At 36.7% G+C, this 11891-nt stretch overlaps 1 protein-coding gene across 1 annotated transcript in view; it reads right to left on the bottom strand.

The window, feature by feature from the left end:
* Positions 1–367: 367 nt before the first annotated feature.
* LOC149311069 (p53 apoptosis effector related to PMP-22-like) overlaps positions 368–11891 on the bottom strand; it is a 45935-nt gene continuing 34411 nt past the window's right edge. Inside the window, exons 3-4 of the mRNA XM_089530290.1 lie at positions 3763–3906; positions 368–2601 (exon numbers count right to left, since the gene is read on the bottom strand). Of these exons, the coding sequence (XP_089386416.1) occupies positions 2381–2601; positions 3763–3906 (365 nt within the window). The 3' untranslated portion in view covers positions 368–2380. The remainder of the gene's footprint in view (positions 2602–3762; positions 3907–11891) is intronic.

The following is an 11891-nucleotide window of genomic DNA, read 5'->3' as shown; positions in this document are numbered from 1 at the left end:
TCTAAGAAGAAAGGAGAGAATGTAAGAATGATGAATGGGTAAAGAGTTTAGAGAAGGATTGTTTCTTTGGTTTGATTCTGTATGAGGCTGTGGAAGATGTTTTTGTTTGACAACAGTTGATATAATGATTTTTAAATTACGGTAAGGATGAAGATGTATGTAAGATATGTAAGGTTAAGGTTAAAAATGATATATGATTCTTATGTTGTTTTTTTAGATGATAAAAATGTATGTCTCATTTCTCTTTTCTTGGTATTTGTCTGTCTGTTTGTCATTGTTATATATTTTGAATAAAGATATTTTTAAAAAACCATTTAAGATTACTGAAATAAATGTAAATTTCCATAAAAACAACTTGTATGGCTTGAGCAATCTTTATTAATGAGTTTATTCAACCATGGATGGATTCTTTTAAACAGTGAATTATAAACACATACAGTAGCCATTTTGAAATTATAAATTGCACTGTACAACATTTCTGCAAATACAAAAGAGTTCCTATAACAAGGTATACAACAAAACCATATATTTGACATACCACTTCTCTTAGTAACATGCTTTATTCAAATAGCTGTCATTGTAAGCGTAAGTTTTATATGCTATGTTTTACATTTTAATATAAAAGGAAGTATTCATACATGATGGTCAAGTCTGAAGACATAATAGTTTAATCCTTGTTTGAAGTGGTGACTTTTAAATCCTATCTGCTACTAATAATACTATTTAGAATCTGAGATCTAAAAATACTCATCTTCTGAATTCAGAATAGGATATCCTTTATTAGCCACTACAATGTAAATTAGACATCAAATTCTAGTCAAAGTTACAGTTTTAAATCCCAAAGTAGGATTTTCAAAGTAGGACCCTTAGGAAATGCTTATATCTTCAAGTGAATTCAGTAGGACATGACTCCAATCCTCTACAAGCTTACCTGGGAGTAACGCTGAATTTTACTTCTGAGTAGACACACCTAAGAATGCATTGTACATGTCATCAACTGGATAGATGGTGCTAGCAGATTAAAATGTATGCAACTGGTAAATAATTTGATGTACAAAATTGTATCATGTGCTTAAGCACTAATACAACCATTTTATAACATTATCTTATGGATATTTTCAACTACTATCTATCAGTCAGCATTCTCATCCCAGAGAGGGATCCAAATTATATTGTGATTTTTCTGCTATATGGAAGGAGAATGGGGAATATTTGTTTATTTACTTTATTACACTTTTCGTGTCAAGAAAAGATACTTCAGACTTCTTAGAAAAAACAGTTTATTCCAGGATGTTTTTCTGTTGAGGTCGTTCAAGTAAAGATAAAATTATGCCACATACTGGGAGGGAAATGTATTACAGGTACATCAGTGAGGTTCTTTCCTATCACGCTTTAAAATCTCTTACTTGTGAAACACATTGAATATTCTGCTGGGAAATTTACCACTCCTTCACAATTGCAAGTGAAATTAATTTGTGCCTTAGACCTACAGAACAACCATTTGTGTTATACTTGTCTTGCACAGAAAGTACTGTAATCCTCATACTTAGAATTTAATTGACAACAACTAGTAACTAATTGAATATAATATTCATTTTGGCTATACTGCTCCAAGCACTGCTCTAGCACAAGCTGCATTAACAAACAAACAAAAAGAGGGGGGAATGAATAAAAAAGAGCGGTTAGCAGATTGCATGCTAAATCTATATACATTTATTCTGTGCTTTTTCAAAAGCATTTTCAGATACATTGTTTTGTTGTAACCACACTGTCATCCTAAAACCTACCCTCAGAGTTCTGTTATTGTATAGACTTCCTTAGCAACAGACATAAAACAAAATTTAAGAGTTGTGCTGTCCAAAAAGTTCCAAAATATTCTTTATCAATTTATTCAGTAAGGCATTACCATATAGAAATGAACTGCATGAGCAATAATTATTAAGACAATTATTTTTAAAAGGGCAATATTAAAAAGGAGCTACCAAAATACAGTGCAATGTCTTCTTTTTCCTGTAATTAAACTGTGATTAGATATGAAAATGTGTATATACCTAAAAAAGTTTGCATCCATCTTCAGGTAGGTAGCTGTGCTTGTCTGTTGCAGCAAAAACAATGAAAAGCCACAGCACCTTAAAGACTTAAAATAATTTTATTCTGGCATAAGTGTTCAGAGACTATGAAGTGAACTATAGTCCATGGAATCTCATGCCATAATAATATTTGCTAACTTTTTAAAGATAGCACACAACTTTGTGGTATTTTTGTGGCTTGGTTATTAGCACAAAATTCTGTTATCAAATGAAAGAATGGTAATACAAGCACTGATTTCCTGCCACAAAGCAGAAAAAAATATTCAAAACAATTTTCTACTGTCCTCAAATCAAATACGTTCCACATCATTGTACCCATAGGGTTTTATATTCCCCAGGACTTCGTCTTCCCAGTTGGGCAGACAGCAGAAAAAGAATGCACAACCTATCGCTATCACTGTGCTTGCCCAGCCAAAGCCATAGGCCCAGCTGAACATGTTGCTTCCTGTCAGTGGAATGTCTTCTGTGTACATCACTGGATAGATGACCAAGCCCAGAATCTGGAAAGCGGCTAAAGAGAAAGAAGAGAATAAATATAATTCAGGATTGCTTTCATACACAAGTATTTGGAGCAAGCCATATGTCTCATATCACAGTTGCTAACTGGTTTTGCCACAGCCAACAGGGGATATTTGGGAGTCATCACAAGTATGTTCTGACAGCAGATAAAGTAATGTTTTTAATTCAGTATTTGGTTTATTTATTTAAGGTGTTTTCAATGACTTCTTAGCCCACTAGGAGATACACAATTGATGCACATTAGTCTCCACTGGCCAGAGGTTAACAGTTTATCTGTCATTCTCTTTGAGAACACTTGTAATCAGATATCTAACAAAGAATTCTCAACAATGATTAATCTACAAGGTTCAGTATATAATTTTATTTTATTTTATTGGAGACAATGACAATTAAATATGCCATGATATATTTTTGTGGTGTTAATAAGACTTGTGATAATCCCCCAGATCTAGGAAAGTTGCCAAAGCAGTGACTTTAACATCCTGCTGACACAGAGACTCACCATAAAAATCAAGAATTTCTATACCAAAGGTACAATATATTGTGTGTTTGTGAGTGTGTATTAACATGCTATATATTAAATATTAAACTGCAATGATGCGATGATCTATGCTGTTGTCTCATGCCGTTTGCTGAATGTCAACCTGACAAAAATGATGTAGATTCAAAGAGAGTTTGTTTGATTCCACTGTCTGGTGGCTTGTAGCATTCAGAGGGCTTTAGTTAAAAAGCTAGCAAATGGAAAAATAAAAGTTACTTTTTAAAAACTGCAATTGTAATAGTCATGAATCACTTTGGGGCCCTTGGAGCAAGAACTGTGGCTATTTATTTTTCTTTTCATGTTGTGTCTTTTAAAAACAAACAAAAGAAAAGAAAACATTGGACAGTCTACAAGTTGTACATGTGACAAATTTAAAGTATTGGCTTTAAAAAAATGTTAGTGTGCACATGTGCTGTCACAAATCTTAGATATACCATATATTTAACTCTAATTGTTATAATGTTGAACACTTCTGGATTAATACAAGTCCAGTCTTGTCTAAGACTTTTTACAAAAATTATAATTCACCATAGGACAAGAGAAGAAATTTTGGGGAGGTAACACAAGTGACAAGAAAATATTTAAAAACCAGTTGCTTAGCTGCAGCCTTACCAACAACGAAGAGCAAGCCTCCAATTCCTCGAACAAAATTCCACCGCAGTATTTCAAGGGAAAACGCTATGACTGCCAGGCAGAAGCAGATACACAGGATGACAAAGCCAACCAGGTATGTAGCAGCAGCTGCTTTACCCCAACCTTTGAAGAAGAAGGAAAAATAGTAAGGCAGAAATAGGCAGAAAGAACAAGTGAAACATTATTTTTCACACAGTGTTTGTTTTTACAAAGATCCTCTGCTATATCTAAATTGTTAACAAAGTATCTCAGTGTTGAATAAAATGTGTAAGAAGTCTTCATTTTAGTGCCTGGGCCTAAATCTAACTTTTAGTCCTAACTAGAGAGTTTGACTGTCTAGAAACCAGGTTTTGAATCTCTGCTCAGCCATGGAAACTCGCTGGGTGACCTTGAGGAAGTCACACACTCTCAGCCTCTGAAGAAGGCAAAAACAAACCCCCTCTGAACAAATCTTGCCAATACACAGCTGTGACAGGGTTGCCATGAGTCAGAAATGACTTAAAGGCACACAACAAGAGGTCCAAACTAGAGAAGACCCAGTGAAGCAATGGGGTTTATGTAATTGTTGACATACCATTCAGCAATTGACTGGGTTCTACTCTTAATGGGACAAGCAACTGGATTTGGAGTCTAGTAAAATACTGTAGATTGCTCTGTTTGAACAATATAAATTGTAGAACTTAATAAATATCATACATTTACAATGAAAGCATTAAAGGCACTAAAGCTGAGAATTCTAAATATTTCTCCTCAAACTATAAATCCCAGAATTCTACAGGCAGCAGCCATGGCAGTTAAAGTGGAACCATAACACTATCATCATGTGATGTTTTGCTATTGCTATTGCTATTGCTAATGTGAAAGGAATCCTGGGCAGAGGAGATCCCAATAGTTAACCTTCTGGGACAGCATGTTTGAGACATTTCTGTGAGTTTGCAATCCTGCGTACATAGTTTTTAAGCTTAGCTGAAGAGTCTAGCTCAGTTCGTAGTTGTTCTAAAACCACTTGGTTCTGGGAAAGGATGCACACCTCCAGCTGTATGGAAAATGTATCCTGGGATTTACAGTTTAGGGTGCAGATTTAGAATTTAGTCAGAGAGCTCTAGTACTTCATCAAACCACAAGCCCCAGGATTCCTAGGATGCCACTTTGGAAAAGGGGAGCAATCTGTAGGAAAGTGTTGGATAGAGGATGAGAGTGAACCCACATTCATGGGTTTCAGGAGTCATTAAACAAATCTTTCATTTCTCAACTTGGTAGCTTTCTGCAAGAGGAAAGTGTGATTGTAGGCTGACTGCAGCCCCTGGTGCCATTTTTATAGGGTCACTGCCGCCCCACCCCATCTTCCACTATGTTATACATAAACTATGTTGGATAGCATTAAATCAAGGCTTTCACAACAAAGATTGGGAATGTGGAGCCCATCTCAGTATTGTATTGGATGGCAACTCCCACACTCCATCCTTGGCTAAGCTGGCTAGGTCTGATGGGAATGCTGCCCAGCAATCAATCTGGAGGCCACACCTTCCTTGCCTCGGTTTTGCCACCATAAGCATTAGTAACAGTCAATAAATAAAATGAAAGACCAAGACTAAGTCAGGCTATTTCAACCTACACTGAATCATTAACTACGACAGTTTATGAAGATGACTTCCATGTAACAATTTAGGCCATTCTTTGTTATAAAGTTAATTGCAGTATTAGAAAGTACTCTGGATTAAAGACTGAACAAGCGTGTTAGGAAAACTGAATACAAACACACATAAGGTGGTGGAAGAGCTAAGATTTTATCCAAATCTTTTTGTAACACTCATAGGATCGTCATCATCAGCATCATTATGGCAACCGAGACACTCCTAAATTGTTTCTCTCTGTACAAGGTTTTCACTTGCTGTCTGCAAGATTCATATTTAACAAGGATAAACTTGAATAAGAATCAGTGGTCAATGATGGTTTCCATTACCAAGACAGTATTTTTTGAAGTTAGCATCCTTATAATTGGGAAGGGTGGAGGGAAAGTTGAGTATGAGCTGGGTACAGCTTATAATTATAACTCTTTTTACCCCACTGTCATTTGGGCAATGACAAATCCACTGTTCCACACTTCATTCATTACCCCTCCATACAAGCAAAAGATACATGCAAGTAATGCCATCATGGTGTAGTGGTTTGAGCATTGGACTATGATATTATGAGACCAGGGTTCAAATTCTCACCCAGCCATGGAAATCCATTGGGTGACCTTGGTAAATCATAATCTCTCAGCCTGAGAGGAAGGCAAAGATAAACCCCTATGAACAAACCTTGCCCAGAAAACCCTATGATATGATGAACCTAACTTTGAAAGGACTTGAAGGCACACAACAACAATGCCAGAAGTTCTATAGCACTTGTGCAGATCAAGTGGTTTATTGTTATACATCTAGGCTACCTGGTGGCATTAGTTTGCAAGCACCAAACTAACATCCAGATCTCAAAGCACTTTGATCCAATCACACTTTGAAAAGTGGCATCTCTAAAATATACAGATTTGCTCAGTACAAAATAAAGAGGCTGTAGGGGGAAAGCCCAAGAATAGTCACCCATCTCTTTAATAATAAAGGACAGCCAACATAGTGTAATGGTTTGTGTGTTGGACTATGATTCTAAAGAAAAGGATTTGACTCCCCACTCGGCCATGAAACCGACTGGGAGACCTTGGTCAGGTCACATACTCTCAGCCTCAGGAGAAGGCAATGATAAAACTTCTCTGAACAAATTTTGCCAAGAAAACCCCCTGATAGTTTCCCCTTAGTGTCTCCTTAAGTTGGAAATGACTTGAAGACATAGAATAATAACAACACCAGAGGATGTCTAGTCCCCACATTTCATGCTGTTTGCCTGACATTTCAGCATCTATAGACATAAATGGGAATTTTCTACAAGGGCTTATTTACCTGGAGTCATTTGGAAATCTCACACAGCCTGCACCTTTTACTTTTACACTGAACTGAACATAGTAACATCCAATGGATGTATGAGGTGATCATGATATGTCTCAAGTGTCAAAAGTCTGCCCAGGCCCAACTTTTCATCAGTTTTCCTTCCCTGACCCCACATAGCTCTTTGCTTATGTTACCTTTGTAGTATCATTGCTGGAACTTGAAAGATGTTTCAGATTCTATTACAGAGGGGTGGAGGATTGTCCCTGTATGTTACCCATATTTCAAAGCCCTCCTCCATTATATTTCCATTTTGAGTATTAGTACACTTCTTGATTTGGAATCTAGTGTTGACCAAAACATTTCACATTCCAAGGACATACCCTGCCCTGGTTTATGCTACATTACAGACTTCGGGCAACAAAATTATAGACAGGAGAAAGGTTGCCTTGCAGTGACAAGAATTTCAATTTGCTCTGTCTTTGCCTCAGCTGAAATTTGCGTAACTTCACAATTTTTTGCACCTAAGACTTAAGAGTAAATTATGAAAACAAACTGGAAATTCTAGGCTGCCTTCACAGATGCCTCTAAGGAGTTTATCACACAAAGGAGATCAGAAGTTTATCCTGTGGATATCCCGGAAAAATAGCATAAATACACAAAACAATTTCACACATCACACAAAAACCACCGTTAAAGTGGTCACAAACAAGCATTAACATGCATCTTTTTACTTTTGGGGTTTCAGCAACAATGCATTTTCAGTATCACTTTATTTGCACTATTGCGTGTGATAATCACCATTTTCTCTTTATTTGCAGAATGCTTTAAATGCAGTTTATTCTCCCTTTAATGCCAAAATTAGCCCCATTGTGATAAACTCCTAAGAATGCATATGCTACTATAGCTACTATAGCCTTTGCAAATGAGAAGTAAAGCAAACTTATTCAATGTTGCCTAACTTTCCTACAAAAGATTGTTACCCAGCACAGTTCTTTAACACAAGTACTACTTCAAGATATGATTACATACAAATTACTGAAGTAAATAATAAAACAGATGAAACCCTATTATAAAAGATAATTGCATCTTAAGTAAGGTTTTTTCACAGTTAAACCTCTGCCACTATTTTTGTAGTAACCTACATGCCCAGATTAGCAATAGCTCCGTGATCATAAACTGTTTCAACAAAACAGCACAGTATGAAGAATATTGTCTGTGTGTACTAAACTTTCTTGCTTCTCTATACTATGTTGTTTTGTTTGCAGGCAAATCCTGTCATATATGTTTCACAGGTGACAGTGTAGAAAAAGCCCACACAAGTTTCATTCCATCAGCTTAAGATCACTTCTGACCTTCACTTGAATAGATTTAGATCCAGTAAAGGCTTGTCACCACACTCCCAGTCACCATTTTGTGCATATTCATTTACCCAGAGGTGGGAATGGTATGGCCCTCCAGGTGTTGCTGAACTGCAACTTCCAGTATTCCTAATTATTGGATATGGCTTTTGGGACTGCTGGGAGGAGTAATCTAACACCCGGAGAGCTGCAGGATTCCCATCCCTGACACACAATTAATGGTTTGTTTTTAGAGCTACCAATATATATTCCCTGTGCAAATATTCATAGATCGCTCTCTGAATCAAAGCCTTTAGGTTTCTGCTTAGCCTTATTTATTTTCAGTGACAGGAAAATGGAGTAATAGTGTTGGCAGATTTGGTGGGAAGGAGAAGAAACCTAGACCACTCTTCTGTGCCTCCCTCCCCATTTGCACTGACTCACAGCACAAATGTATGTGCCTCAATATCATAGAATCATAGAGTTGGAAGAGACCACAAGGGCCATTCAGTCCAACCCCCTGCCATGCAGGAACTCTCAATCAAAACATACCCAACAGATGGCCATCCAGCCTCTGTTTAAAGACTTCCAATATATAACAAGGTGTGTCATAATAAATGTGGTTTTCCAAGTGAAAATATGGATACAAAGCTTCTTCTTTGTTCTCTCTTACTGAAACCATTTTTGGCTGTGGAACACAACCAAAAGTGCAACATAATGCAGCAGCAAGACTGGTGTCAGGTGTACATTTCAAAGACCATGTAACACCAGTCTTATGAAAATTGCATTGGCTTCCAAGTGCTGTTTTAACCAACCAAGCCCAAAAAGATTTGGGTCCAGGACACTTGAAAGATCAGCTCCTTCCATATGGGATTGGCCTAAATTTGAGTGTGTCATCGGAGGAGGCCCTGTTGAATGTCCCAACACCCTTTGAAGTTGGCATATACACATAGCAGGACTTTCTCTGTAGCAGCACCCTAACTCCCAACTCTCTACCAAAGGAAGTTAGAGTGGTTCCATCTTTTTTGCGCTTCCGGCAGGCACCTTATAAAGTGCTGTTCTGCATGGCCTTTAACATTTAAAGTTGCTCTCTCTTATCTTAATTGTTTTAAAATTGTTTTCTACGATTGTATTTAGACTGTTTTAAAAAGTTTTTAAGGAGTATTTTAATATATATTTAATTGTTTAAATGTTTGTACTGTTTTGGGGGGGGGGGGGGTTTCGGGCTATGTGGCCATGTTCTAGCAGAGTTTCTTTCTGACGTTTCACCAGCATCTGTGGCTGGCATCAGAATGCCAGCCACAGATGCTGGCAAAACGTCAGAAACTCTGCTAGAACATGGCCACATAGCCTGAAAAACCCACAGAAAACTATGGATGCTGGCCATGAAAGCCTTCGACTTTACTTTGTACTGTTTTAATTGTGTTTATTTGTTCATCCCTTTAAGACCCCTTGTGGGATGGGAGGCAATAAATACAATAAATAAATAAATAAATAAATAAATAAATAAATAAATATGAAAAGTGTGTATATATTCCCTTTGCTGAACTTAGATATCTTGGCAAAAGTCTGTTTCCAAAGGTTCATCATAAAACACTTTATTAATATTAGCGTTAATCAGAGGTTTAAGATTTCTACTCATCTGATAAAATATATTTTAACTCCCCTGCATATCTTTCTTTCATAGAGGAAAACAATAGCATCTCAGGATATGAGATTTGAATTCCAATATTCCACTTTTTGTTTAAAGTTTGCCTCCAGTTTGATTTTTTGAGGTTATATATGGAGATTATGTATTATATAATCATATAATTATGATTATAATTAACAATCCAAAAGCAGATGAGAATTTGAGAATATGCTTAATTCGAGTATAAAGCTTCTCTGCTTCTAAAGTGCACGTATTCTTTGTTATGTTAACTCCTAGTGTACCATGCCACACAATGACAACCACCATCTAGAATATGTATTCTACATTTAATCTTCTTTGCTGTTGTTATTCTTCTATTTTTCTGCTATGAGACAGAAACAATTCTACATTAAGATTACACAGAAGCCCTGCAATACAAGCCCGTTCTTTGTTGAAACAACCTGCAACCCCATCTAGGGACTGGGTTTAATCACAGAACTCAATAGTTAAAAGCATGTACCTGTCTGTCTGTCTGTCTGTCTGTCTATTTATTACTATCTAGCCTGTCAAAGTGTTTATAATAGAGAGAGAAATGTCTACAGAATATGTATATGAGTGAAAGTAGTGTATGAAAATGCAATTTTTCTTGTGGCTTGATCCATGTACCTCTCTGTCTGTGACAAATAAGTGATCATCTTTCTTCTCTTGGTGCAAACCAATGACAGTGAATTACTAATGGTATCTTTTATTTTAATATTTTTTTCATGTATTGTTCTAATGCCATCTTATTTGATTATCATTTTACTGTAATAACCATTATTGTGCACAATAAAGATATCACAGGGTGAAAAAAAATTAAATGTTATATTTTAACTTTAAAAAAAAAAAGAGTTCCCAAAAGCTTACACATTGTTTATGAAATTGTTCTTGGTTGGTTCCTATAAAGGTAGTGTCCAACTGCAGATTTTTGAGTTTTCTTTCATTGTTGATAGTTGCACTAGTTTTTAAAAGAAACATGAAGTAATATGGAAGGTTGGCATTAAGAAAAACAAGAATAGAAAAATGTCTCCACAGGGTGTACACAAAGCCTTACTCGCACATAAATAGCTCTGTGGGTGGTGACTTGCACCTACTGATTAAAGGTATGGATTTATATCCAATGCTATTTGTGCGCATTTTACTAGCAAGAGAAAAGAAACCTTGCACTTCTTGAATGTTTTTACTCCCCCCCCCCCACTATATTGATAGTACGTACACAAATTATGAAATGTTAGATGTTTCAGTTTCTTGCAATAAGATTGTATGCAACAACAAAAAAGTGTTAATTTAACATTTCTTAATGGGAAATTGCTCAGAAATTGCACTAAGAAACAAAGAAGGAAAACTATATTTCAAACATTAGTTGGCAGGTTAAGTCACCAGACCACCTGAAAGTTATTCTTCCCTTATAGAATGATCACTTGTCAAAGAGGCCTTTTGTCCAGATTGGCAGATAATCAAATGGTAGGGAGAAGTCTTCTCAAAATAAAAGACAAGTTCAGTCAGGTAAAAGGAGTGGCAGGGCCTTGGAAGCTAAAGGGGGATTACTCACATAAGTGAATCACATTCTTTTCTATTGTTCCAGCTGCAGCTACAGTAGTTCACGTTACACATCAGAATGCTTAACTGAGCAAACTGAAAGCAAGGAAGGCCTTGCTTTTTAACTCTGTTCCCACTCCTCTTCTCCTAGTGGTTTTGCTATACTTGCCTCTCACCACTCACCTCTTGTTGCCATTATGTGTGTGTGTGTGCCTTCCAGTCGCCTCTTGATTTATGGCAGCCCCATGAATTTCACAGGATTTTCTTAGGTGAGGAATATTCAGAGGCGGTTTTGTCAGTTCTTTCCTCTGAAATATAGCCTACAGCACCAAGTATTTATTGGTGGTCTCCCATCCAAATACTAACCCTGCTTAGCTTCCAAGATCAGACAGGATCTGGTCCCTTTAGGGTTTCCTTTACTCAGCCTTTAAATGACAGAAGAGTCAAATTTCTGCTTTTTCCAAACTCCACAATTCAGACCCACAAGGTCACAATCTTGCTTCTTCTTCTTTCTTTTTTCTGTGCTGAATGGTGACGGTTTTTGCTAACAGCAATGGTTAAGACTTGTTGATAACACTTAAATATAAGCAAACGCTTCCCACAGCTCCAGGCCTAGGCCCAGACTGCCTATCTTCTTTT

The sequence above is a fragment of the Sceloporus occidentalis genome, unplaced genomic scaffold (genome assembly GCF_023333645.1).
Source record: "Sceloporus occidentalis isolate IW3139 unplaced genomic scaffold, rSceOcc1.0.p SCAF_6, whole genome shotgun sequence".
Classification (NCBI taxonomy): domain Eukaryota; kingdom Metazoa; phylum Chordata; class Lepidosauria; order Squamata; family Phrynosomatidae; genus Sceloporus; species Sceloporus occidentalis.
This window is presented reverse-complemented; position numbering and strand designations above follow the sequence as displayed.